A 26,879-nucleotide genomic window follows, 5' to 3' on the forward strand; every position below is an offset into this window, starting at 1 on the left:
TTCTTAGCTACCTTCTTGGAACATAACGGCTGACTCGGCCCCCCACCAGGGTGTGGGACCTCTCCCGGGGCTTTTTTTCATTGTCAGGTGCTCAACCGAAGTCGTCCTGTTGCCAGGCCTTCAACCAAACACATCTTACTTGGCAGCCGCTGTGTACTCAGTGTTCTAACCTTTCCCTGAACCAGTCATCTTAAGTACAGCCTTGCAAAATGGCGTTACTGCTGCTAAGCTGGGGTCTTTCACTAATACTAATACTACTACTAATACTACTACTAATAATAATACATGTTCTTGCAGTGGCCCAGAGTTTGGTTCCCAGTACCCACCCAGTGACCCACAAAAGTCTGTAGCTCGAGTTCAAGGGGATCCCACACCCTCTTCTGACTTCTTCAGGCACTGCATTTACATGATGCACATATGAACATGCAGGCAAACAGTAATACAAAATAAAGATTAAAAAAATGAAAAAAGGACTGGAGAGATGGCTCAGTGATTAAGAGCACTGACTGCTCTTCCAGAAGTCCTAAGTTCAATTCCCAGCAACCACATGGTGGCTCGCTACCATCTGTAATGGGATTGGATGCCCTCTTCTGGTGTGTCTGAAGACAGCTACAATGTACTCATATAAATAAAATAAATTAAAAAAAATGAAAAAATCATCCTATCTACAAAGTTATAAAGATTTTTCTCTTGTTTTCTTCTAGAAGTTTTATAGGATCATAGTTTAATAGCCGCCTCTAAGATTTCTCATGGGTATGGTAACACAGGCCTGAAACTCCATTCACAGGGATGAAGAAGCAGGAGGAATAGAAAGAAGTTCAAAACCATCCCCTTCCACAGGGTGAATTCCAGAGGCCAGTCTCTACAAGAGACCCTATCTCAAAAACAAAACAAAACAAAAACAACAAATAAAAACAAACAAACAAAAACCCCCAGGAGCCCTAAAGGTCAAACTGTGTTGGGGTTGGGGGGAGGGTGAGGCTTGGGTGTATTTATTGACCACCTATGTTTGTGAGGCCTTTGGATATAAACAAAACCTGAACAGCAGGAGCCCACAGACCGAGGAGACAGTGGAAGAAATAAGTACAATTAATTACTGGATTAAAGAAAGGGGTAGGGAGCTGCGGTGGAAGGGGGAGAGAATCTCACAAGGTCTGTTTTTCTCCCAGTTTTTGCCTCCCTTACAGCTCCCTCCAGGTGGGGGTGCGCGTGCATGACGTCATCGGTGGAGCTAGGCAGCAAGGTGGGGGGGGGGGCGAGGAGGCTCTGCAGATCTCTTAGAGAGAATCATTCCTGAAGCCAGCAATTCAGCGACGGGTTCAAGGAGCCATATACAGTCAAACGGAGCCCCTTTCCTTAATTTTGGGGCAGACAGCGAAAGGGAAGAGGCAAATAAATGAGTAAATAAATAAATATATAACGATAAGGGTTTCCTGAATAGCGCTACAGTCCGGAGGGCTCCCGAAGGCGGAGATGCGTCTGCATTCTCCGTCCACACCCCGACTACGCGTTATTTGGCAAAAAGGTCATCCCGCTGGCAGGGAGCGCGCCCCACACTGGGACCCCAGCTGCACGCGCTTTCTGAGCGCGAGCTTCGGAGAGCTGCACGGGCGGTGCACGATCGCCCCCTGGCGGGGAGCCCCGGACTGCACAAGCCGAGCGCAGGGGAGGGGGGCGGGGGCGCCGCGCACGCGCACGGGCCGGTGGCGCGCGCCGAGCGGGGGGCGCCGCGCGGTGCAGCCACGATGGAAGGGGGTGCGTACGGAGCGGGCAAAGCCGGGGGCGCCTTCGACCCCTACACCCTGGTGCGACAGCCACATACCATCCTGCGCGTCGTGTCTTGGGTAAGGACACAGCAAGGCGGGCTGGGGCGCGGGGCTCCGGGAACTGGCGCGACCTCACCTGGCCCGGGCGGCCCTGCGGACCCAAGCGGATCCTGGCCCCTGCCACCGAGCTCCTTAGCCCCATCGCCGAGACCTCCAGGTTGTCGCTGCCCAGCATCTAGCGACTCGGTTCGCGTGCGCCCGTGGAGACTGAGCCCAAGTTCAAGGCCGTTTATTGGGGGCGCGGATCAGGGCGTGGATCTTTTTCTAGGGCGCACTGCTGCACCTGCCGCGCGCTTTCGGGGCGAGGACTGGGAACTAGGTTTTGTTGCTCACCCTGTACGCTGCGGAGCTCTGAGTCTGGAGCCTGGATACTTGGGTTCCGCCGAGACCCGTATCTGCTTTGCCGCGTGACCTTGGGCACGGAACCACCCCAAAAAAGACCAGGGATACGAGATATTCAGTTCCAAGCTGGGTGGGGAGCGTCACCTCTTATGTCATGCCTCAGTTTCTCGATTTATAGGGGTGGGAGGAGCTTCCTTGAGGCCCCTTTGGGCTCTGACATTTTATGAATCCGCAACTCTCTCATCCTCAGCAAACACCTGAATAGATTCTAAATGTTGTCTGGAGAAAGGTCCCTTCCACGCAGTGGGGAACAGGAAGGTCTGTCTGTTCGCAGTCTTTAGCCCACCTAGTCCGTGCAGATTCCCCAGTGCTGAATGGGGCTCAGCTCAAACCTGGGGCGGAGGAGGGGGCAGAAACAGCTTGAAGGGTGGCACAGGGGGCTTTGCGCCCTAGGGTAAGGAGGCCTGTAGCTCTGGTGCCCTCTGGGGTTGGCTGGCTTCGTGGAGGGTCTTGCCTATGCAGGTCTGGGGTCCATTCCTGACTAAGACCAGAAGAGCCTGCATTGGTGACAAGGGTCAGGGACCCCTAGGGGTTAGTAACCGAAGTCAGCTGTGACCTGGGCTTGCTGAAGTGCACTCCTTTCCTGGTTTTCAGGGCCATATCAGGATCTGATGGGCGGGATGGCTTGAGATTTATTCTGGTCTTAGGAATCCTTTAAATTTCCTCCTTGTGGGGAGCCCTGTTTCTGTAACTCCTTATGGCCGTGCAGCCTATATATATCCGTGAGGGTTTGTGACACCGAATTTATTTATTCTTGGCCCTCCCCAGCTTGCAGAAGAAGCCCTTGCAGGCTCTAGGTAAAGTGGGAACCCTGGAGGCACCTGCCTGGTCAGGTGGGTTGACCTCGTACTGCTTCCTCTGACCTCTCTGGGGCCCCTGGCTGGGAGGTAGAAACTCAAGCTTTGTGAGGGGCGTGGGCGTTCCTTATGCTTGGGTCATTTCTACTGTTGATGGCTTCATTTAGTGAAGCTTTATTGAGTCTGCCTGGCCCGGAGGGAAGGGAAGGCAGCATGACTCAGGCTCGGCCCTGACGCTCAGGGAACCCACAGTCCTACTAGGGAGGGAGCCAGGACAGGGGTCTTCGCTGTGGAATTGCTGTGCTTCATGGAGGTGATGTCATGTTGATTCTAGTGACACAGAGAGGGCTTACACTTTAGGTCCAGGTAAAAGGAGGACATGCCCGCCAGGAGGAGGAAAAATTAACTAGGTCTAGCACCCACTCACTGATCTTGGGAACGGCAGACGAGCCTTGGAATTCAAGTCTTCCTGCCACCAGAGGACTGGGCTTCTGCTGCAGGGGGATGGCAAATTCTGTAGTCTCCAGATTGGAAAGGCTGTAAAGTTATCAAGTTCAGCCCCAGCCCAAAGCCCTTCCAGACCTCCCAGCTCTGCTCACACACCTGGACCCCAGTCGCTTTAAAGTTTTAGCAATGGGATGTTCTATAAGCTAGAGAAAAAAATGTTTTTTAAAACCTAGATTTAAAAAAGCTTTGGTCCTGGGCAGTGGTGGCTCATGCCTACACCTGGGATGCTTTAGGCAGGTGGATCTCGGAGTTCAAGGCCAGCCTGGTCTACAGAGTGAGTTCTGGGACAGCCAGGGCTACACAGAGAAACTTTGTTTCAAAAAAGCAAAAACAAAAACAAAACAAAACAAAAAAACAAAAAACAAAAACAAAAACCAAAACCACACCAAACCAAAACAGGTTTTGAGCAGTGGTGTATGCCTGTAATCTCAGTACTTAGGAGGTAGAGACAGATGGCTCAGAGTTCAAGGCTAGCCTCAGTTACATAGCAAACTGGAGCCAGCCTGGGCTACCTGTGACTGCCTTAAAGGAAGATAAAGAATTTTGCCCCCTTTCTGATTATTAAAGTAATACCTGCTTATTACTGGACAGCAACATGGGGTTGATAATACCATTGAAGTACACACTTCGGGTGAAGAGGGGCCTGGGGGTATGGCAAGTGTAAGGTCCTGGTCTCTATCGTCAGCTCTGGTGGGAGTGGACGGTGGGATGAGAAAGAATGAACGAGGGGGGCGGAGGGGGGAATGGGAAATTTCATGTTGTGCTGTGTTGTTTCTGTTCCATATTTTTGAATAGTCTGTGCTGTATAGACATCTTAACGTATTCTGGAGTGGGTCCCATGCCTTCTCTTCGCCCTCAGGTTTTTGCATCTACTGTGGAGTCTGGTAGCCCCATACTTTCCCACGGAGCTAAGAGAGCCTGGGCTCTGGGTCTAAGGTGACTGGTTTGCTCAGGTTTGCTCAAACTTTCCTGGCTTTAGCATTGATGGACCCAGATTCCCAGGCCTCTCAGTCCCATACAAGCTGGGACCCCTGACACCCAGGACACTGCCACAGGCATGGTGCGGTCCCAGTGCCATGTACACACAGTCTTGTGTGTTTGTAGAACTTGTACCAGATTGATCTTTTGTTGTTGATTTTCCAAAAGACTGCCTTCAGACCCTTACCTTACTCAACCTGGGCCTTGTGAACCTTGGGTCCCTGGAGCACATTGACCCCAATGGCACAGAAGCAGGGCTTCCCAGGACCCACTTGTCCCTTGACTGTAGCCGTCTCAACTCTTGGCTGTCAATCCTTCCCCCAGGCTGGGCAAGGCCAGACTGCACTTGATGGGGAAGGCAGAATTGGGACTTCGTCCAGGACAACTGCAAGCTGTTAACTCCATCTGTTTCTTATCCCCTTTCCCCCCTCCCCAATCCTTTTTTTTCTTTTCTTTTTTTTTTTTTTTTTTGGAGCTGGGGACCGAACCCAGGGCCTTGCACTTGCTAGGCAAGCTCTCTACCACTGAGCTAAATCCCCAACCTCCCCCCCCCCTTTTTTTAAAAGACAGGGTCTTATATAGCCCAGGCTGGCCCCAAACTTGATATGTAGCTGAGGATGACCTTGAACTGATTCTCCTGCCTCCCCCTACCTCTGGTGCTGGGGTTATAGACTGTGCTACTACACCTGGCTTCATTAGGTAACAGGTGGAACTCAGGGCTTCACACGTGCCAGGCGAGCCCTCCATCAGCCAAACTGCATCTTCAGTCAGGTTCCTTTAAATGTTTAAAATATTCATTTCATGTTTTAATGTGTATGTGTCTATATGTATGCATGGTTTGGGCGGGGGACTGAGGAGGAAGAGATCATCTGGAACCTTGGAGCTGGAGTTCTAGGCATGAGCCTCCTAACCTGGGTGCTGAGAACCGAGTATCGGTCCTCTGGAAGAGCAGCAAGGACTCTTAACTGTAGAGCAGTCTCTCTATCCAGCACCTTCTACTTTTTGTTGTTTTGTTTTGTTTTTTTCGAGACAGGGTTTCTCTGTGTAGCCCTGGCTGAACTCAGAGATCCATCTGCCTCTGCCTCTTTCGTGCTCGGATTAAAGGCACACCCAGCTAATTTTTTTTACTTTTTTTTTAAAGATTAATTTTTATTTATGTATATATTTATGTTTGTGTGTGCGTGTCATATGAGCGTGGGTGCTCGAAGAGGGTGTCAGAACTCCTGCAGTTGGAGTTAAAGGTATCAGATCTCCTGGAGTTATAGGGCCACCTTATGTGGGTAATGGGAACTGAACCCAGGTCCTCTGGAAGAGCAGTGAGTGCCCTTAACCACTGAACCTTCTCTCTCACCTTTTAACTTTAGCTTAAGACAGTCTTGACGTGTAGCCCAGGATATCCTTGAACTTAGGATCTTCTTGTCTCTCAAGTACTAGGATTATAGATGCACAGCCCAGTTTTATCCCCCAACTTCAAGTAGCAGCTAAAGCCAGCTGGAGGTGCTGGGAGAGGCTAGCCCCATGATTCTGTCCCATGACTCAGGGGAATAAAAGTGAGCCTGGGGGGGAATAGAACAAAGGCAGAGGGTGGGGTGGGGGGATTGAGAGGAAAAGTGGGGTGGGGGGGGATGGATGACAGGACTGGGAGGAGAAGCCAGGGGAGGGGTCGATGACAGGCTAGTTGGAGAAGCCAGGCTTGAAAGCCAGACCTGAAAAACCTGCTTCCTGATGGGACAGAATGAATGTGGGGTACAGGGCAAGCCTTGTGGCAAGCCTTGTGGCGGCCTCTTCCAGCCCTGCTTGGCCATGCGACAGAGCAAGATATTGTGTAAGCCTCAGTTTCCCCATTCATTAAGAGGGCAATGTCTTAGACTTTACTTATGTGTATGAGCGTTTTGCCTTATGTGCATGTATGTTATACACCACTTGTATGCCTGGCGTCTGTGGAACTCAGAAGACAACATCAGATCCTCTGAAACCAGAGTTATGGATGGTTGTGAGCCACTAGGTAGGTGCTGGGAATCAGACCTGGGTCCTGTGCAAGAACAACTGGTGCTCAAAACTGTCTCTCCAGCCATCTCTCTAGCCCCATGGTGTATGCCCATCCTTAAAGAAGTATTGCCTTCTTGGCTGGGAAGATGGCTCTGCCAGTTAAGGGCTTGCTGTACAGGCCTAAGGACCTGGGTTTGGATCCCGAGCAGATGTAATAACATGTGTCTGTAACCCCTGCACTGGGTGGGGACATACACAGGCAAGGTCCCTGGAGCTCTGCCAGCCTAGCCAAATCAGTGAGGGACCCTGCCAACAGTGCAACAACAGCTAAGGACCCCCCCATGCTTACATCCGGCCTCCATGGGTGTGCACACACACAAACACCTCGGCAGAGGGAGGCTCGTTGGCACACACGTGTGAGCAGACCGGAATGTTGCTGGAGCTTGGCAGGGTAGTCACACGCCCATGTTTCTGGGGGAGCCTTCTTTTCCAGGCATGGCTCATCTCCTCTGTTGAGGAGGCAGGTGCCAGTGAAGTGGCCTGGAGGAAGAGGTACTGTGGCTGGCACAGCCCCAGGCTGTCAGCGCAGGCTGGGACCGAGAAGGATATCCCAGCCTGCAATCACAGAGCAAGTGGGCATGGCCTGTGCCCTGCGTCTTCAGCCTGTGTACCACTCCTGAAGTCCCAACCTGGGACCTCATTGTGTACCTTGTACTGTAACCTGGCTTGTCCCCTAACCCTGTACCCCAAAGCTGTGAGGGCCTTTTTTTCCACCTTCCCTTCGTCAGACCTGAGGTGGGCAGGCTCAGAACCCTGTCTCTCAAGACACCTCTAGGCCTTGCTTCAGCTCGGACTGCACAGCCACTCTGAAACCTCCCTTCCCTTCTGACAGACCAGTTCCAGAGTGATGACTGCTCCTCCACCCCCCACCCCCCACCCCCCACCCATCTCATACCTTCCCTGGTCTGCAGGTCTTCAGGCCTGGTCATTTGTTTGTTTCACTACTTGCTCTCTTTTCCCCATAGACTCTTGCTTATCACAACCCCCAACCACACCCCAGGCTGTGTGCATCCTCATCCCATGCCCAGTTCTCCTCAGCCCTCTTGTGTGTCCTGTGATTTACCTGGACCTCTGAGCCATAGGTCCTCCCTGTGACCCTTATCCCTGGACTTTCTTGTCTCTCCGCTTTGGGCCCTCAGTAGTTATATTTCCCCGCTCTGCACACCTGCCATAGCTGGATTAAATCCAGTCTTACTCCCCAACTGCATTCTGCGCTGGGCCAGCTCCCTCTTTTTTAAGATTTATTTATTTCATGTATATGAGTACACTGTAGCTGTCTTCAGACACACCAGAAGAGGGCATCGGATCCCATTCCAGATGGTTATGAGCCACTGTGTGGTTCCTGGGAATTGAACTCAGGACCTCTGGACCTCTAGAAGAGCAGGCAGTCCTCTTAACCACTGAGCCATCTCTCCAGCAGCCCCCCACCCCCACCTCGAGTGCCCTCATTCCCCTCCAGCTCCCTGTTTAATGGCCAGGTTTCTCTCACATGTTTAAGTTCTTGTGTCTGCATCTGGAATTCCCTGCCCCCCAGCCCCCAGGTTTCCCACTCTGCTCTTGGCCTGGGCCCTTTCCCCTCCCCGTTTCCTTGGTCCCTAGTAGGGCTGAGTGTGTTCAGTCCAGTTCTGCAGGTTCACTCCTACCTCATTTCTCCCTCTGGTCAGGCTCATGCACGACCTTCACATTGGCAAATCCTGTGGCTGACGGTTATAAATGGATCTCCGCGGTGCCTGGCGGGCATCGAGGGCCTCTGCATGCCCTGATAGTAAACCCAGATGCGTAGGATGTGGGCACTCAGTCGTCTCATTTAACCTATACTCAGAGTGTGTTCTGGCTACCTGCTCCAGGCAATGAAGGCTTTCACACTAGTGAGGGAAGGATGATCCAGAATCCAGTTAAAATGTGGTGGTGGTGGGGCTGGGGATTTAGCTCAGTGGTAGAGCGCTTACCTAGGAAGCACAAGGCCCTGGGTTCGGTCCCCAGCTCCGGAAAAAAGAACCAAAAAAAAAAAAAAAAAATGTGGTGGTGGTGAAGGAAGGGCCAGCAGGAGGTGTGCACCCCAGTTTGGCAGGATAAGAACCAGCCAGCTAGAGGGAGCTGATGTCGCAGTAGATTGAATTGAATCTGGCTATAAGCATTGGGGACAGGGAGTCTCCCAGAAGCACGGGGTGGTTTCTTGGGAGGGCTTCACACTGTGGGTTTGTGAGGTGGGACTTCTCCTATGCTGCCCTTTGTTTTTACCAGAACTGCCATCTCCTCTGTGAAGCCTTCTGGGTCCTCCAGCTTGCTCCCTGACTCTTCACTGCCCGTGTACATGGGCAGATCGCTGAGAATTGGCAAAGCTGCAGCCTCTTCCACTTGGTCTCCAAAAGGGAGCCAGGGCTAGGAGAAAGGCAATGTCAGGCTGGCGTGCTGTGTCGTCAGACGAGGTTGCAGGCATCATCTGATGAGAGAGGCAGCAGCTGAGGGGAAAACTCTGACCTCACTAGCTGAGGGTCAGTCGCCCCATCTCTGAAGTGGATTCGCCTTGCTGGGCAGGCTGGATACTTAGATCCAGCTGTGGTAGAATCAGACGCTTGGACAACTTCTCCAGGTGGTAACTGCACCTCACTTTCTCCTTCCTTTCAAAAGGGGCAGAGGTGGTGCTGATTGAGGGGTGCTGGCCAGTCTAGGCAGTCCTCTGGGTTCTCTTTCCTGGTGAGGCTTCAGGGCCCCCATGTTTTCAGGGCCTCTTGAGGGGGGAGCATCTCAGCACCCAATGAGACCTAGTCTCTGCTCTGCCCAACCCCCCTCTCCCCTCCTCTCCCCATGTGAGGATAGCCTCTGGGAAGATTACCACTTAATCCTCATTGGCCACATCCAAGGCTACAGGGAGGAGAGGCTCAAGCCCTCCAGGCAGATGAGCTGCTGCTGGGGCTGTCACGAGTCCCTGAGCTGGCTTCTCTGCTTCCCTCACATGATTTTTGTGGGCTGTGGACCTGTCTGTAGTAGGGCCCTTGGCAACCTGACTCATCTCAGTATGGTTTCCTGTCCGGGACCCTGGAGGCAGGATTGGGTCTAGGGAAGGGCTTACTTCAGTCCAGATGCTGACCTGAGCCAGGTCCAGCTCACAGAAGAAGGCTTAGAGGGGCAGCACTTACACCGGGTGGGTGCAAGGGATACTGAGGAGATCTTTGCTTGAACCCTGCACTGCCTGTGCCTGTCATACTGGCTCCTGCTCCCTTCCAGGCTTCTCTTGACCTTCCTGCTGGGCCTAGGGTGACTGAACCCCACAGTTGAGCTATAGGAAATAACTTACGTAACAGTGTTATAGAGGACGCTGTTTGGAAGCTGTCCTGGATCTGAGAGTCCTGTCTGGAGGGCTTCCTGGGGCTGCGTGGTTCCTGTGGCTGCTCAGATGCAGCAGAGCCAGCCTCCCTGGGAAGATCTGGGGGAAAGATAGGTATCCCGGGTCAAGGGACAGACAGCCAAGGGCAAAGGCCTTGAGGTTTCATTGCTTTGGGAGGTTGAACTTGGTAAGGAGCCAGAAAAGAGGGTAAGGGCTATGGTGATTTCACTTCCTAGGTGTCAGTTCAGTTGGGGACTAACGAACATGCCCTGACCTTGGTTTAAAGAGGAGGGTGGGGGCTGGGGATTTAGCTCAGTGGTAGAGCGCTTACTTAGGAAGCGCAAGGCCCTGGGTTCAGTCCCCAGCTCCGAAAAAAAAAAAAAAAGAACCAAAAAAGAGGAGGGTGACTGCTGCCATTGCTTGAAGATCTGTGGGGGTGGCCTGGATCCATGGTGGTAGCACCAAGTGTCACAGAGTTATGCAGGGAAGCTGAAGTAAGAGGCCAGATGCCCGGATTGGAGGTGAGGTCTAGCCCAGGTCTGGGATCTGGTAGTAGGTAGATGGGACCGAGTGTGAGTGTGTGTGCGTGTGTGTGTGTGTGTGCGTGCATGCGTGCGTGCATGTGTATGTGTGTGTCTACAGCTAATTTGGGTAAACCTGGCATTTATCTAAAGATCCTTTCAGATTAGTGTGGTGACACTATACCAGGAGGTTGAGTCAGGGGGGCTGTTGTGAGTTCAAGGCAGACTGGGCTACATAAGCAGTACCAGGCTAACTTAAGACCCAGTCTCAAAAAGGAAAAAAAGGGGAGGGGAAAGCTGGAGAAATGTGCCAGAGGTTAAGGGTACTTGCTGCGCTTCTGGAGGACCCAATCAAATTCAGTCCCAGCACAACTGCCTGTAGCTCCAGTTCTAGGTATCTGACGTCATCCTCTGGCCTCCTGGGGCACCCATACATGGGATACACCGGGCTTCTGGAGCTGCTGAGGCACAATAGCCTATGCAGTCCCAAGCTGGCTAAGGAATGGGGTTGGGGAGGGGAGCTGTTCTTAGAGTCCTGTAGCTGGCTCAGGCCCAGGCCTCCTGGCTCTGTCCTCTAAATACAATGACCATTTGGTCCCTTCAGAGGTGGGCAGGTTACACGGGGGTTGTCATGGTTCCCTGGAGCTTGGGTCTGGAATGTGCCCCTTTTGGAAGCAGCAGGCTAGGACACGGAGTTCTATAGAAAGGCAGGCTGGGGCAGAGGCCACGCCACTGCCTCCTGCTGAAGCTTCGCATCCCTATTGGGTTGCAGTTGCTTCCTTGGGGTGTCTGGATAAGTATTAATGACCGAGGCTGTGGGGTACATCGATTGGCTTCAGCTTCCCGGGCTGCAGGCTGGTACAGGGTTTCATGGGAGATAAACCGTAAACATCCTAGCTCATAAGATCAGGGTAGGGAGAGGACCAGAAGGTTGTTAGGGTTACCACATCCTCATAGAGAAGGCATTGCCTTGCTTCTGTTAGTTGAGAAAAGGAAGGAAGCCATGTTTTAAAAGAGGAACAGCATGTGCAGAATTCTCCAGCACCCTGAGGCTGTGCCATCCTTACCCTCCCCCTGGCTGACCAGGGTGCAGGAGTCATGGAGGCTCAGGACTTCTGGGGTATCTGATTCTCTCTGCACCTCTGAATTTAGCAGCCCAGCATCCTGAAATTCTCCTCCAATCTGCGCTTTCCTCTGGCTTGCTTCTGAGTTGGCTGTGGGTCTACACCAAGCGCCATCTGGGATCTGTTTCTAAAGACAGGATGGATAGATTTCGAAGAAGATGGAAACCATGGCAGAGGCTGTTTATCCAGGCTTCTCCCTTCTATTCTCTTACTGTATTTATTCAGGGGGCACAGCTGTCAGAGCGTAGCTTTCAGTTTTCCCCTTCTACCATGTGGATCCTGGGACCGAACTCAGGCCACCAGGCTTCGGTGACAAACACTTTTATCTGCTGAGCCATCATCAGCCCTCCCCGCCATTTTCTCAAGCTAGTGTGGAGAAGGAGAGCCCCCTGCTATCAGGTGGCCCCCTTGGGTCTTGCCCTGCTGTCTGGGTGCTCTGCTGTTTCTGGGCCCTGGTTGTACCTGTGAGACCGTTTTATTTTCCCCACAGCACAGCCAACAACCGCAGTGTATTTTCCCCAGTGTCCTGGCCACCACTGGATCCATATAGAGTTTCCTTCTGGTTTAGTTTCCGGTTGTCTGGTGTCTGCTTACGCGACTCCGTATGTTCCCTGCAGTCTCTGCAGATCTGGCCTTAATGAGCTACCCAGGGAGGCTGCCTGGCACAGGGCACCAGCTTTGGATTCAGAGAGCCTGGCATGCCAGTGATGGCTCCTCCTTAGCCTCCCAGTCCCAGTCCCAAGACTGGAGTGAGTGCGTTCTGGTGGGTCAGCGCGCGCGTCAGTACACACTGTAGGCCCGTCCTCTCTCCACATCTGTGAGGCAGAGCAGCAGGCTCCTGAGGCCCTGTCCCCTGCTCTGGGGACTGCGGTGGGGGAGGATCCTACTTGGATGAAAAACTAGATCATCGGTGAGGAGTCCTGTAGGGGGCTTTGGAGACCTCCAGAGAGTGGTTATAGGTCCTTGGAGGCAGTTGGTCCATCTGTAGGCTCTTGTCCCCTGTAGGGTATGGTGTTTTCAGGTGCACACCTCTCTCCCTGATTATCATCAAGTCCACTCTCGGGTTCATATTCTCCCTTGCATGGGAGCCGGGCAGATTCTGCAGGTCATACCTCCACTGCCGTCCCCGCTCCCTGGTCTGTCCAGCCTGGACAGCTTGGGGGCTCCCTGCAGTCTCCGCCGTCCGGTTGGTTCTTTGCAGACTCAGGCCTGTTACTGAACCGCTTCTGAGTCCGCATTGATTCCCGAAACCACCCTGACCTTAGAGGCCAGGGGCCCAGCCTTTGCTTGCCTTGGTGACCTTAATTCCCAGATGTCCTCCGGCTCTGCATCAGCTCCTCACCTCCCTCCTAACACACTGAACTCATTTGCACCCGAGGGCCTCTGTACTTGTGGCTCCTCCCTGAGACACCATGTTCGAGATATCCGATGGCTTTGGGGACTTGGCTGCAGCCTGGCTAAGGGGTCCCTTCATTGGAGGTCCACCTGGCCACCCAGCCTGTCTTCTCTCACACTACTTAGTGTTTCTTCATGGTGTGTTTCAGAACTTAGGTACATATCTGTCTCCCTCGGCATGAACACGGCCCTTGCCTGCCTTGTAGTTTTGAGGTAGGTGTACATAGGAAGTGCTCAGGAGGGGATTTAGCTCAGTGGTAGAGCGCTTGCCTAGCAAGCGCAAGGCCCTAGTTTCGGTCCCCAGCTCCGAAAAAAAGAAAAAAGAAAAAAAACAAAAAAACAAGAAGTGCTCAGGCGTTGCTGTTAAATGAGTAAAACACTGACCTCCAGGGAGAGGCCTCCCAGGCCCCGCTCCATGCGGTGCAGATCCGTGGGACGTGGTCATCTCCCCGACTAGTGCACCCCTGAAGTTTGTGGGCTCTCCCTGCACCTGTCACAGAGATCAATGTTAGGTTTGAGGCGGGACCTTTACCAGGAACAGTCTCCAAGGAAGAAGGCCTACAGGGGTCCAGGGAAGGGAAGAAGGGAGGAAGCTCTTAGCTGAAGGTGAAGGGGGCGGGGACCCAGGTGGCCTTTATACCTAGAAACTCAGGATGTATCCAGACAGTAGAGAGGAACCCCAAAAGTGACCTTCCAACTGTAGGGTGGTGACACGTTGGAGGTAACAGGACCAGTGAGAAGGGTTCTATGACTCAGGGCCAGACTTTGTCACCCAGCTCTTTTAGAATCCTGTGCTTACTGCGCCGGAGACAATGGCCACCCCACAGTCCATTAGCCTATGTCACACTGACCTCTAACGGCTTCAGTCATCCTCCCCACGCCTCCACTGTATCCTTGGGCCTCGGCCAGCCTCTCTGCTTCCATTCTTCTGCCTGGATATGTGTGCCTCAGATCCCTGCTGGGCTGGCTTCTTAGCCCACCTCAAACGGCCTGATCTCAGGACCCTTCCCTGACCATTGGTGCATCCTCTTGACCTTCCCCACAACCTGCCGTCAGCCTAAGCATCCATTCCCCTTGTTATACATCAGTCCAGCATACTTCTCTCTGATGCTCACCTGGGTCATCCCCACACGGGCCTGGCACCCCTTCATCCCTCGGTCGTCATCAGGAGCCCTGGACTGTCGCTCCCCTTGAGTTTGGGTTCAGGCAGGTAAAATTGCATAGCTAAAGACCCAAGGCCAGGCAGGGATTCAGACCAGATTTGTACCCCACAGGGTCACTCCCCACAGCAAGGTCGTCTTAGTGCACTAAATGCCCGTTTTCTGTAAGGTTCCAGGCACCAAGAAGCCTGTGGTGAGTGCCTGACCAGAGCCGGAGCCTGCTGCTGCCACCATGGGGCCACAGGCCTCCCATTTCTGTCCTCTGAGAGTGTTTTGATCTTTTTCCTCACCCTCCTGGGGACACATGTCTCCAGCACATTTTTCTCAGCCTCTCCAAGGACTCCCTTGCCCTAGAGACCCAGTCTTAATGGTTCCTCTTCAGCTTTCCCTACGGCCCAGATTTCCGCCTGCCTGCTTCCCCTCCCAGCTCCTTCTCCAAGCCCTTGAAGAGTCCATTTTCCTTGCCTTTGAGAGGTGGGGCCCACTCTTGTTCTTAGCGCCTGCAGCAGTGGTGTATTTTCTGGACACAGGAAGCATGCACCTCTTAGGAAGTGTCCTCCAGAGAGTACTCTGCCATTGTTCCTTCTTGCCCATAGCCTCCAGGGAAGGAAAGCAACTTGGAAAGACCTCTCTTTACTCCTGTGAGGCATGTCCTGCTCTGGTGTGCAAACCTCCCCATGCCGAGAAGCTGGTATTGTTTTGTTTTGAAGTGCCAGGATGGTTAGCACCTGATCTACCAGTGAACTACATCCCCCATGTACATGTGTGTGTATGTGTGTGTGTGTGTACACAAGTGTGCCACAGTGCACAGGTGGAAGTCAAAAGACAATTTTGCGGAGTTGTTTCTCTCCTTCCACCTTTATGTGGGTCCTGAGAATTGAACTCGGGTTACCAAGCTTGTGCTGCAAGCGCTTTTATCCCCTGAGCCATCTCACCAGAAGATAATTTTTCTACAAGACTATTTATTCATTGTCCAGCATACAGCAAGCCTCAGATCTGGCTGCAGCAGGCTTTTCTGAAATCTCTCTAATCAAAAGACTTCCATTCTGCTGGTTTGGTGATATCTGGTGATGTGCAGGACCTGCCCATTTGCTGCTTAGAAGCCTTGGGTCGTTTCAGCTGCCAGACCCAGATGGCAGTATGTGGAGACTGAGTGGCACTTGGTCCAGGCAGCTGTCCCTCAGAGCCCGCCTTGCCTGCCTGGGGAGTCGGTAGCCCAGGAGCCCCTGACCTATAGTCTTTGAAACCCTATTGCAGGCCGCTTCCCTCCTGTTCCCCCGAGTACCAGCCTGGACTCAGTCTTGCTTAGCCATCATATTGATGTTACAAGGTAGAGTGGTAGCCTCTCTATTCCTCCCACCTGGTCCTCCTCCGGAGGCTGGGTGCCTTCCAAGTTTCAGTTTTCCTTTTCTGTCTGTGGGCCATTCTAAATCACCTTCTGGGTTTCGTGGGCCAGATGCAGAGCCAGTGGGCCAGAATATCCTGTATGGGTATCTGTGGTATCTTGTAGCTCACCAAAAACCTAGCCCGCCCTCCCTCTCTCCCTCCCTCCCTTTTAAATCAAGATGGGATCTTACTATGTAGGCTGGGGTGTCTTGGAACTTGCTGTCTAGACTAGGCTGGCCTCACATTTACAAGGATTTCCCTGTTTCTGCCTCCCAAATCCTGGTGTTAAAGGTGTGTGAGACCACACCGCCCCTCCCCCCTTTAAATTAACCCTTCAAAATCCAGTGGCCTTTAGTGTTTTCAGGTTGGGCAGCGCCACCCAGTTCCCACCAGGCCATCGCCCTTACCCCCTGCCTTCTGCCCTGCTCTGTTGCTGTTTTTGCCTGTGCTGAAAACAGCTTATGTGGCACTCGAGGCACTGGAGGTAGAGGCTTGTGGGTCTCTTTAAGTTCAAGGCCAGTCTGGTCTACACAGTGAGTTCTAGGCCAGCCTGGGCTACATAGTGAGTGAGACCTGTCAGAAGGAAAGGAGGAAAGGAGAAGGGGGGGGGGGGCGAGACACATAACATGTGGCCTCGTGTCCAGGTTGAGATTTAGTTTTAGCTCTGGCACCAGGACCTCACACATGCCAGTCAGCACACCTCTCACACCTCTGCACTCCCCCCCACCCCACCGCCAGCCCTTGTGTCTGCTCTCTTTGCTTATTTCAGTTCTCCCCTCTAATGGCTGAATCACAGTCCACCTTGTAAAGGGCTGTGGGGTTTGCTTTCACTCCTCCGTTGATGTACATTTAGGCCACAATCTTCCTTCAGTGTCCCGAGCCAGTGTTCTCAAGCTCGTTGTTTTTCCTCAGGGAAAGCTTGTGTGAATCCTCCAAACCCGTGTACCCATCTGCTGCCTATTGCCTTGCTCCGCCCCCGCGCCCCTCAGCATCATGTAAAGTACAGGCACTTGATAGAATTCAAACATCGCAGTGCACTCTCGGGGATGTCACGAGGCAGTCACGAGGCTACAGCTAAATCGGACCACTCTCAAGTGATGCAGTAGACACACAGGAAGACAAGAAAACTGTGAATGGTTCTTGGATTTCCCTCGTTGTCTGTATCCCCCTTTCTTTAATACTCCTGGGTGTCAGCTGAGGCCGAGAGCATGCCTGGCTGATCCTGAAGTGATGGTTCTTTATAGGAAAATGAAAAGGGGGGCTGAGGAGATGGCTCATCCAATAAGAACCCCAGATGTTCTTCCAGAGGGCAAAGGTTCTACCCTCAGCTCCTACAGTCAAATGGTTGTGACTCCCTTCCCAGGGAGATCTGATGCCCTCTTCTGGCCTCAGTGGGCACTGCACACTGTGGTGCACAGACAAATTATCCCTGCATGTAAAATACATTTTTAAATAAGTGGGAAGCAGCTGCTGAGGCGATGTCCCAGTTGGTAAGCTTTGCTATGCAGGCATGAGGACCCGAGTTCAATCCCCAGCATTCATCTGAGAGTTGGGCACAGCGGCTTGAGCCTGTGGTAATAGTGTTGGGTAGGCAGAGACAGGAGGATCTCTAGGGCTCACCAGCCAGCCAGTCTAACCGAATCCGTGAGCTCCAAGTTCAGTGAGAGATCTTCTCTCTAAGAGTAAGGTAGAGCACACACAGAGGAAGACCCAACATTGACTTCTGGCCTACACATACATGTGTGCACTTACACACGCATGTGTACACACACAGATGCAAAGCAGCGGCAAGTGGAAATGGACAACAGCAATTCCTCCAGTTCTGCTTCCAACTCACCTCAGGCCATACAAGCCTTTTTCAGTGTCTTTCTGAGATCTGACCTTTTCCCCATCCAAGGAGGAACCAAGAAGGTGACAGGCAGGTCCCCTAGGTTTGGATCCCATTTCTGTCACTTACCATTTGTGCAACTTCAGGCACATTCATTAACGCCAGCGCCCCAAACTTACGGCCTTAAAATGGCGGTCACAGGTTGGGGATTTAGCTCAGTGGTAGAGCGTTTGCCTAGCAAGTGCAAGGCCCAGGGTTCGGTCCCCAGCTCCGAAAGAAAAGAAAGAAAGAAAAAAAAGGGGTGGGGTGGGGATTTAGCTCAGTGGTAGAGCGCTTGCCTAGCAACCGCAAGGCACTGGGTTCGGTCCCCAGCTCTGAAAAAAAAAAGAAGGAAAAAAAAAAAACCAAAAAAACCAAAAAACGGTGGTCACGCATTACCTCAGTTCCTGTGGGTCAGGAACCTGCCTGGGTGGGTGCCATTGCCTTCAGGTCTCTCACAGGCTAGAGTCACAGTATCCACCCGGGCGGTGGTCTCATGTGATGGCTCTCCTCCGGATGCATGGGTATCAAGTTCACCAAAACAGTACTGGTTGGTTTCAGCCCACTCCATTGACATAGGCTGCCAATGGAGGCCTTCAGCTTCCTTCAGGCTGCCAGCTAGAGACTTCTCTCTGCTCCCTGCTGTGTGGGTGTCTGTGGTGCCTGGTGCGCTGGAAACACAGCAGGTGGCTTCCAGTAGAGCAGGCAGGGGCAGGAGACCAGAGAGTGAGCCAAGTGGGAACCAGAAGCAATCCCTTGTCACTTTCATAATGTCACGCTTGTAGAATGTGCTTTGATCATATCCCTCCCACATATTCCTTCATCTCCCTTCTCTTGAACACCCTGTTCCCAACAAGCTTTTACCTTCACATCTTTGATTACTTATATTTTATTTATGTGAATGTGTGCATTGTGACTATACTATGTGAGTGCAGTGCCCACAGACACCAGAAGAGGGCAGCAGATCCCCTGGAGCTGGAATTACAGATGGAAATTGTACCTGGGTCCTCTGGAAGAGTGGCAAGCTCTTAACCCCTGAGCTGGGTCTTTCCATTTAAAGTTGTTCATGTGAGCACAGTAGGACCAAGCACAGTTCACCAGCCCTGCCTGATGAGGAAGATGGCCTCCCTTCCCCTAGCAACCACTGGCTACCTGTAGCTCCTCAGAAAAAGAGTAGGGCCTCACGAGTCCAGACACTTTTGTTTTTTATTTTTTGTTCTTCCGAGACAGAGTTTCACAGTGTAGCTCTGGCTGTCCTAGAACTCACTCCGTAGACCAGGCTGACCTCGAACTAAGAGCTCTTCCTGGCTCTGCCTCCCAGGTGCTTGAATTAAAGGTGTGCACCACTACTGCCTGCTGCCCAGACACAGTTTTAACCACACTGTCTGCTAGAAGCAGATCACTCTTCCAGCCACTGTGGGGTGTGACCAGCAGGAGGCTGGGTCACTACAGCCTGCCCATGCAGCTGAAGTGAACCGGATCGACTACGACTTACAAAATGGACCGTGGGATGCACTTGGCAGGATTGTTACCACTAGGAGTTTCTGATTTGTCTCTTTGTTCCCTTGGGGGTAGGACTAGGACTTGAGGGCTGAGACAACAGGTCAGAACAGCCTAGGCCGTTCGGAGAGGAACACACTGTGGAGCTGGGCAGGTGTCAGGAACTGTGGAAGTTGACCTGGAGGACAGGGGATTGGACCTGAGTTCCACCCCAGCTTTGGGACCCTTGGTGTCAGGTGGTAGGAGAGGCTGTGTGTGCAGTCAGATGCCCATAAGCCCTTGCAGCAGGGTTGGAAACGGTTAATGTTGCCTGTGCTGTGAGGCCTCAGGCAAGTTTCCGTCCCTCTCTGGGCCCACTGCGTCTTACCTACTGGCCTCATACCTACTGGCCTCGTGTTCACCATGGAACGGGGAGCGCTGCTCACACCTGTTCCTCTCCTTGCAGGTCTTCTCCATTGTGGTCTTCGGCTCCATTGTGAATGAGGGCTACCTGAACAACCCGGAGGAGGAGGAGGAGTTCTGCATCTACAACCGCAACCCCAATGCCTGCAGCTACGGCGTGACCGTGGGCGTGTTGGCCTTCCTCACCTGCCTGGTCTACCTGGCGCTTGATGTGTACTTCCCGCAGATCAGCAGTGTCAAGGACCGCAAGAAAGCCGTGCTGTCTGACATCGGTGTCTCGGGTGAGCCTTCTTTGGGGGTGGCCCTTAACAGCATGTCAAGAGCTCTCTCCTCCACCTTCCCCTGAAGTGTAGGTAGTGTAGGGGCCATGGTTGGTAAGGGGAGGGGCTGGTCAGCTCTGGTCTCAGGGCTCTCCTGTACCCCTCCCTGGGGAGACTGGAGCCGCCCCCTTCCATTGGTCTTGGGGAGAATTGCCAGCCTGTGCCAGTCTCCTAAGCTTAGGACTCAGCTTGGGCATGAGTGGGACCGAAGGCTTCTAGGCCTGGGGTCCCTTTGACCTTCTAGAAAGAGCTAGGACTAAATGAATGTCCCCAGAAGCTCCTCTTAAGGGCAGGCCGGTACATGCCCACTCTATCCTGGACAGCTCTGGTAGACCATGAGCACCCACAGAAAGTCTTGCCCCTCTACCTAACTCACACACCTCAGCTTCAGAGGGGCTCCATCTAGGGGGGCTGCACACACGTGGGAAGCGGAGGTCCAGGCCTCAGGTCGTGCAGCTGCTATTGTCCTGTCCCAATTGTCCCCTCCCCCAGTTCTCTAGAACTCTGAGCAGGGTCACTGCATCCTGCCCCGTGCATTAGCCGCTGGTCTTGCAGACTAAGCTAGGAAGGTGGCAGCCGTTAAGAGATGCCCCAGATATGGCTGCCTCTGTACCTTCCTTCCTGTACTGCTGGCCCTGTGAGTCGGCTCGACCTGCCCTCTCTGTGGTCTCCCCCGACCCCAGCTGTGTGTCATTCCCAGTCTGTGCCTTCTCCTGGTTCCCCCTCTCTACTCCAACCCCTAGCTCGTTATTTGGGGGTCAGGGAGCATGGAGACACGCTCTTGAACTACCCCTCTGTTCCTTGGTGCCCTGTTTTCTCCCCCTTCTCTTTGTATGTCACTGACATCCGGCCTGGCCCTGGGCACTCCAGCCTTCTGGGCCTTCTTCTGGTTCGTGGGTTTCTGCTTCCTGGCCAACCAGTGGCAAGTCTCCAAGCCCAAGGACAACCCTCTGAACGAAGGGACAGACGCAGCCCGGGCTGCCATCGCCTTTTCGTTCTTCTCCATTTTCACGTGGGTGAGTATGGGTTCCATAGAGTCCCCACTGAGGCTGAGTAGATGGGCTGAGCCCTGCTTCCTGGAGGGAACCTTGCTCCAGGGCCACCTGCAGTCTCCCTGAGCAGGGCTAGTCATAGCTTTCCTATGGATGTGACCTAAACACCACAATGTAGCCCAGGCGGGTCTTGAGCTCAAGAGCCTCCTGCCTTAGTCTCTGACCACACACCACGCCTTTGCTGCTCTCCTTTGCTGCTCTTCTTTCACGCACAGAATCTTCACTCTTGGGTCTCCCCACTCCAGGAGGACGTTTCCTAAAGGGCTGTGCTTTCCAAACAAGGAAACTGGGGCTCAGTCACTTCACGGTGTACTTGTTTATTTTTTGTCTTTTTAAGGAATTTTATTTTTAGGTCCAGCATTTTTAGGTTGGTGTTTGCTTTTAATCTCAACACTGGGAGGCAGAGGCTGGTGGATCTTTGAGTTTGAGGCCAGCCTGGTCTACAGAATGAGTTCCAGGGCCACACAGGGAAACCCTATCTCAAAAAACCAAAAAATCCAAAAACCAAAACAAATATGAGGGAAACATGTTGGAGCCCTTTCAGGGCTAGCCCAAGGTCTCAGGGCTCCATGTGCCACAGCATTGCTGGCCCCTCTGTGTGGGTCTAGGTCATATCCATTTTCTCCCTTCCTAATCTCCCTCCCGTTGAGAGAGTTTAGGGTGTCATCAGACCCCCACTTCCCTCTTTCCCTTCTCCTGCTCCGTTGTAAGTTCCACGTTCTTCAGGCAACCCCTTGGACTGCACAGTCCCTCTCCCCACTCTCCCTGGGTGACTTTAAAGATTTCTTCTATTTATTTTCGTATGAGTACACTGTCATTGTCTTCAAACACACCAGAAGAGGGCATCGGATCCCATTATCAGTGGTTGTGAGCCACCATGTGGTTGCTGGGAATTGATTGAACTCGGGACCTCTGGGAGGGAGACTTAACCACTGAGCCATCTCTCTGGCCCAGACTTCTTTTTCTTTTTGAGGACCCTAAGAGCCACCTTCTGGGGCACTCTACTTCCCCTAGTATTGGGAGCTAGAGTTTTGTGGTTCAGTCCCCAGAGGCCAGCCATGGTCACCATAGAGCTCTTGATATCTTCAGGACTTGGCAGGAAGATCAAAGTGGCTTCAGGAGATCTCATTTGGGAAGAAGGTACCCTAAAAGTAGGATTTCCACCATTCCTGCCTCTGGCTGAGGTGGTGTGACTGATAAGAACATAGCAATTGGATTGAAGGCAGACACCCAATGGCCTGGTACTTCTGCGCACAGCTGGTCCTTTCTGAGGCAGCTCTGCCCTTCCGCTTCCTCAATGCCCTCACCCTGCTCTCTCTGGCAGAGCCTGACTGCAGCCCTGGCCGTACGCAGATTCAAGGACCTTACCTTCCAGGAGGAATACAACACACTGTTCCCTGCCTCAGCACAACCATAGTCCCTGAAGGACAGGGAGTCCACACTGTCAGCAGGGCCCAGTTGCAGGAAGTCCCAGTGTTGGAGATGCTTGCCCACTAGGACAGGATGAGGCTGTCTGGAGGAGCTCGCATGGCTCACCACTGGCTCACTCATGCTGTACTGCTTCCTTTGTTTACTCTGTGCTTTCGTTCCTTCAGTAAACATTTATTGAGCAGCCATTTTGTGCCTGTGTTGATTAGACAGCTCCCTGGCCCCTGGAGCCTATTGTCTGGGGAGGGAACAGTAGCCAAACTCCCACAAAGTGGGGTGGGCTGTTAAAGGTCTGAAGTTCCTCCATGAAGGGGCTGAGCTATGGACAGTGAGATAAACCTGTTCACGATCACGGCGTGAAAGACTAGCCTAGTGCCTCCCTGGGCTGGCTACCTACAGAGCGCTAGCCTGGAATGTTGGAGGACCTTTGGCCTGGCTCAGTTCTCCTGTGCCATGTGACTAAGAGCAAATTCTTGCACCACTCTGGTTTTTTTTTTTTTTTTTTTTCTTTTCTTTCCTTATTTTTGGAGCTGGGGACCGAACTCAGGGCCTTGCGCTTCCTAGGCAAGCGCTCTACCACTGAGCTAAATCCCCAACCCCCTTGCACCACTCTGAATCTCAGTCAGTTTTCCTAGGCTGACTGATAATGGATCAACGTCTCTAGGCAACTGAGTAAGGGCCAGCACAGGGCTTGGCACAGAGATGCTCAATAAATGTCAGTTCTGTTGTTCATTCATTCGTTTGTTCGTTCGTTCATTCATTCATTCACTCATTCATTCCTCCAGTGAGGTACATCTCCATAAGCCCTCCTTGTAACTACTTGTTCTGCCCAAAGACCTTGGCTTCCAGATACTGGGCAGCACAGCCCCCGCTTTGTGTTCCCTGCAGGGGTGGAGGATGCGGTGGGTATGAGTGGTCCCCAGAGCGCTGCCTCTGCCTTGCTGTACTGAATGCAGAGTGAGCCTGCAGACACGGGAGGCATGCAAGGACAGACGGCCTGCTGTCACATCAAGTGCAGGTCCCAGCACACGGAGCAGAATCCTTCAGCATCCCTCTCACGGCTCTGCTGGGCCAGGTCCTTCTCCTTTCCTGTCTGTGGTCTCTTGTACTGGCTGACCGAAGTAGGCATTGACACAGGCAGGATGGAGAAGAGCCACAGACACAGTTCTAAGTGCCTCTAGATCTAGTTCTCAACCTTCTTAATGCTGGGACCCTTTCATAGGGTTCCTCCTGCTGTGGTGACCCCACCCACCATAAAGTTTTTTCGTTGCTACTTCATAATTGTAATTTTGTTGCTGTTATGAATCAGATCATAGATATCTGATCTGTGACCCTGCAGAGGGGTCGCGATCCACAGGTTGAGAACCACTGCTCTTAACTAGCGCACTCTTCCCCGGAAGGGTCTGTGGAAGTCATTTCTCCAGCCTCTGTGTGGGCATCATGAAGTCAGGGAGTGAAGCCTGGTCTCCATACCTCTCCAGCACGCATCCTGTTTGCTTTCTGCCCTCTAACCGCAGCTCCAGAGGGCTCTGATCACTCCTCAGGCCCCCAGGTTTGGGGCTGAATTTCAGGACTCTTTGCCCTGGGTCCCCCTCCTGTCTGCCTTCATCTTCCAATTCATGACCTAGGAGTGTAGGCTGGCAAGAGGTAGGGAAGGCTTTCTCTGAATTACAGAGCTCATCTAATGTGCTCTTAAGTCCCCGAGGTCAGCACCCTTGTCTTCTCCCTGTACGTGGCTGCAGTCAGACCTTTCCCAGATTGTGCTGAGAGAAACAGGACCCAGGGATGTAGAACAGTCAAGGATTTGATGAACGCCATGATCCTGAAATGTGGTTTATTGTTTTGTCTTCCAAACTTGTCCCAAGTGTTTCAGCTAGAATTAGTTTCAGTGGCCAGTGATTTCCATTCAAATAATAACAAACTCCAGGTCTGGCGAGATTGAGTAGGGTTTGCATAGTGGCTGTAGTGTCCTCGGTGATCCGGGATTCCTCCCTCCCCCCCCCCCATCTTTTACCCATCCTCCACCCTGGTGTGTTTTAGCAGCTAGAGCTCCAGCTAGCCCATCTGCTCTCTATGCATTAGATCAGGGAGTGGGACAAAGAACACAGCTGTATCTCATTGGCTGGGAGTTAGCCCATGTGACCGTGCCTAGCTATAAGAGAAACAGAAAGATGGCTTTTAGAAGCTGTGAAGAGATCTCTGTTCTAGGTACCCTTTTCTCCCATTCCACGTAACATCCCTGAGGACACAGTTCGGGAGCAGGCGGGAGCAGGCTGTGTGTCTCTGACCTTTTTTTTTTTTTTCCGGAGTTGGGGACCGAACCCAGGGCCTTGCGTTTGCTAGGCAAGTGCTCTACCACTGAGCTAAATCCCCAACCCCTATCTCTGACCCTTCTTAACCCTCCATAGTGGAGTGGTCTTGTCTTGGGATGCATGGGCAGGCAACCTCTGAGGCTCTTTATAGATGACTGATAAGGTCCTGGACCTCTGGAGGGGTGGCTGCGTGAACAGTCCTTTCCCTCAGTCAAGCTTGGTGCATTGAATGTCTGTAACCCTCTGCATCCTATCAACTAACCTCTACTAACCCAATACTTTTTGTTTGTCTCTCCCTTAACCATCCCTCCCACCTGTCCCCGTCCCCACCTGTCCCCGTCCCCGCCTGCTCCATCCCAGGCGGGTCAGGCCGTGCTAGCCTTCCAGCGGTATCAGATTGGCGCCGACTCGGCCCTCTTCTCCCAGGACTACATGGATCCCAGCCAGGACTCCAGCATGCCTTATGCACCCTACGTGGAGCCCAGTGCTGGGTCGGACCCTACTGGCATGGGTGGCACCTACCAGCATCCAGCCAACGCCTTCGATGCTGAGCCCCAGGGCTACCAGTCGCAGGGCTACTGAGCCCCCCCTGATGGTGGTGACAGTGACCGCCTACCCTGCCCCTGCCCTTACATCCTAGCTCCCCTCCCAAGCACCCTGCTCCCTCCCAGGTGACCCTGCCTCGCACATGCTCAGCCTCCAAGTGATTCCACTGAGGCCCAGTGCAGCTGGGGTGGGGAATGATGGGGTGTGTCCACATATGTGTGCAAGTGTGTGCCCAGGAGGGGTCTAGAGGTGGGGCCCAGGGTTACAGTCATTCATTGTGTCCTTGAGCATTCACTGAGCACCTACAGTATGCCAGGTCTTGCTCAGCTGGGGAGAGGGAGAAAGATAGAGAGGAGTAAGGAAAGCTGAGGAGACCCTGTTCCAGACACAGGAGAGGTGGGACATTTACTGGGAAGTTTGGCTGCAGGGGGCTCAGCCACACAGTGAGTGTGGTCAATCACAGGATGTGGGCCATCATACCCAGAATCCCCTTCTGGGATTGCCAGAGTTATCTCCTTTTATGGTTGAGGAAACCGAGGTCTGAGGGATCAAGGCACTTTGTTCAAAGTCACTGAAGCGGCTGCTGATGAGGCCACATCAAGATGGGTCAGATATAGAGCTCCTGCCAGCCTTCTCTACTTCCTGTTCCTACACCTAGGCTCTGTCACTCAGTGTTTGCTGAGGTGGGGTGGGGGCGGGGGCAGGGCATCGCTTCAAGACATGAGTCCAGAGAGACCCCATGATCTGCCTCAAACTGAGGACCTCCTCTGCCTCAGCTGCTTTCCTCGTGCAGGTCCCCTCCTCAGTCTTGGTCTTCTCCTAGAGTGCTCCCTCAAACTACCCTTGTCCCTTTGTGTTGCTCCGTGCTCAACATGTCCCGTGGGGAACTCCTTTGGGGTGTGCCAGCAACTCCCTTAGCAGTTTCCCGGAGGAGTGGTAGCCATCTCTGCCTCTTGGAGGGCTCACTGAGCCCTTTGCTCATGGCTGGGTAGACAGGAGGCCAGGAGGAGGTGGAGATGGACCCAAGGTCCCAGTAAATGGTAAAGATGACCTTGTATCCTAAGTTTATTGGCTCCATCCACCCAGCAGGTAGCTGCACCCCCAGCATCACCTGGGACACTGTCCTCTCTCTGCTTGTTTGGGTCAGCAAAGGTTCAGGGGTTAAGCAGTGGGAAGAGCTTTCTTTTTTTTTTTTTTTTTTTTTTTTTCCCTTTTCTTTTTTTTCGGAGCTGGGGACCGAACCCAGGGCCTTGAGCTTGCTAGGCAAGCGCTCTACCACTGAGCTAAATCCCCAACCCTGGGAAGAGCTTTCAATTACAGGGTCAGTTTGAAAGCAGCCACACTACCCCAAATGAGGCAGGAGTGAGACGCTGCAGAGAGACTTCCAGCCTCAGGAAAGAGAATAGCTCGGGGTTGCCTCAAAGACAGAAGGGAAAGTAGGTGGGGCCTAAGGGGACAGCAAGGAGGCATTTTCATACAAGGTGCTTCCCTCCCTGGGATAGAGGGAACACAGAGGGAGGTGGTCTGTGTCATGCTCCTGTGCGTGCCCAGCATACACAAGCTGGTTCCTGGGAAGTAGGTCAGTGGGCTGTGGGTCACTTTTAACAATTGGGTGACCCACAACATTATCCCATGCCCTACAGGACTCTGCCAGGCAGATTTGCTCTCCTGGTACCTATGTTGGTGTGATGTCACCAAGGTGTTTGTGGTCCCTGTCCCGTAGGAGCCTGAAGCACATACAGACACAGGGTCCATTACAGTGGGAAACATGTCGTGAGCTGGCCTGAGGAAGAGTCAGGGAGGGGACAAGAGTTTCAGAGGCCTAGGAGCACCACTGCTCCTCCTGCGCAGAAGAGGAAACCAGGAAGGGAAATAAACCCTTCCTAGTCCTCAGGACAGTTTCCAGAACCAGGAACAGAGTTAGCATTAGAAATTGGATCCAAAAAAAAAAAAAAAAAAGAAATTGGATCCAAACTGGG

The 26,879-nt window shown here is 52.8% G+C and overlaps 1 protein-coding gene and 1 long non-coding RNA gene across 4 annotated transcripts; one reads left to right on the top strand and one right to left on the bottom strand.

Moving 5' to 3' along the window:
• The first annotated feature begins 1,693 nt into the window (after nucleotides 1-1,693).
• Syngr1 (synaptogyrin 1) lies at nucleotides 1,694-25,090 on the top strand. 3 transcript variants are annotated; one of them, XM_087555998.1, is made up of 4 exons: nucleotides 1,694-1,844; nucleotides 19,286-19,523; nucleotides 20,433-20,578; nucleotides 22,931-23,320. In XM_087555998.1, exons 1-4 carry the CDS (start codon nucleotides 1,746-1,748, stop codon nucleotides 22,952-22,954), a joined length of 507 nt encoding a protein of 168 aa, XP_087412124.1. In that variant the 5' UTR covers nucleotides 1,694-1,745; the 3' UTR covers nucleotides 22,955-23,320.
• Nucleotides 7,788-9,970, bottom strand: LOC148004885 (uncharacterized). The gene is made up of 4 exons (XR_015625778.1): nucleotides 9,858-9,970; nucleotides 8,801-9,002; nucleotides 8,203-8,318; nucleotides 7,788-7,931 (listed from the first exon to the last, which is right to left on the bottom strand). It is a non-coding gene; the product is annotated as an uncharacterized LOC148004885 (long non-coding RNA).
• Nucleotides 25,091-26,879: the final 1,789 nt, after the last annotated feature.

This window comes from Rattus norvegicus, chromosome 7, assembly GCF_021556685.1.
Source record: "Rattus norvegicus strain SHRSP/BbbUtx chromosome 7, alternate assembly SHRSP_T2T, whole genome shotgun sequence".
In the NCBI taxonomy this organism is placed as follows: domain Eukaryota; kingdom Metazoa; phylum Chordata; class Mammalia; order Rodentia; family Muridae; genus Rattus; species Rattus norvegicus.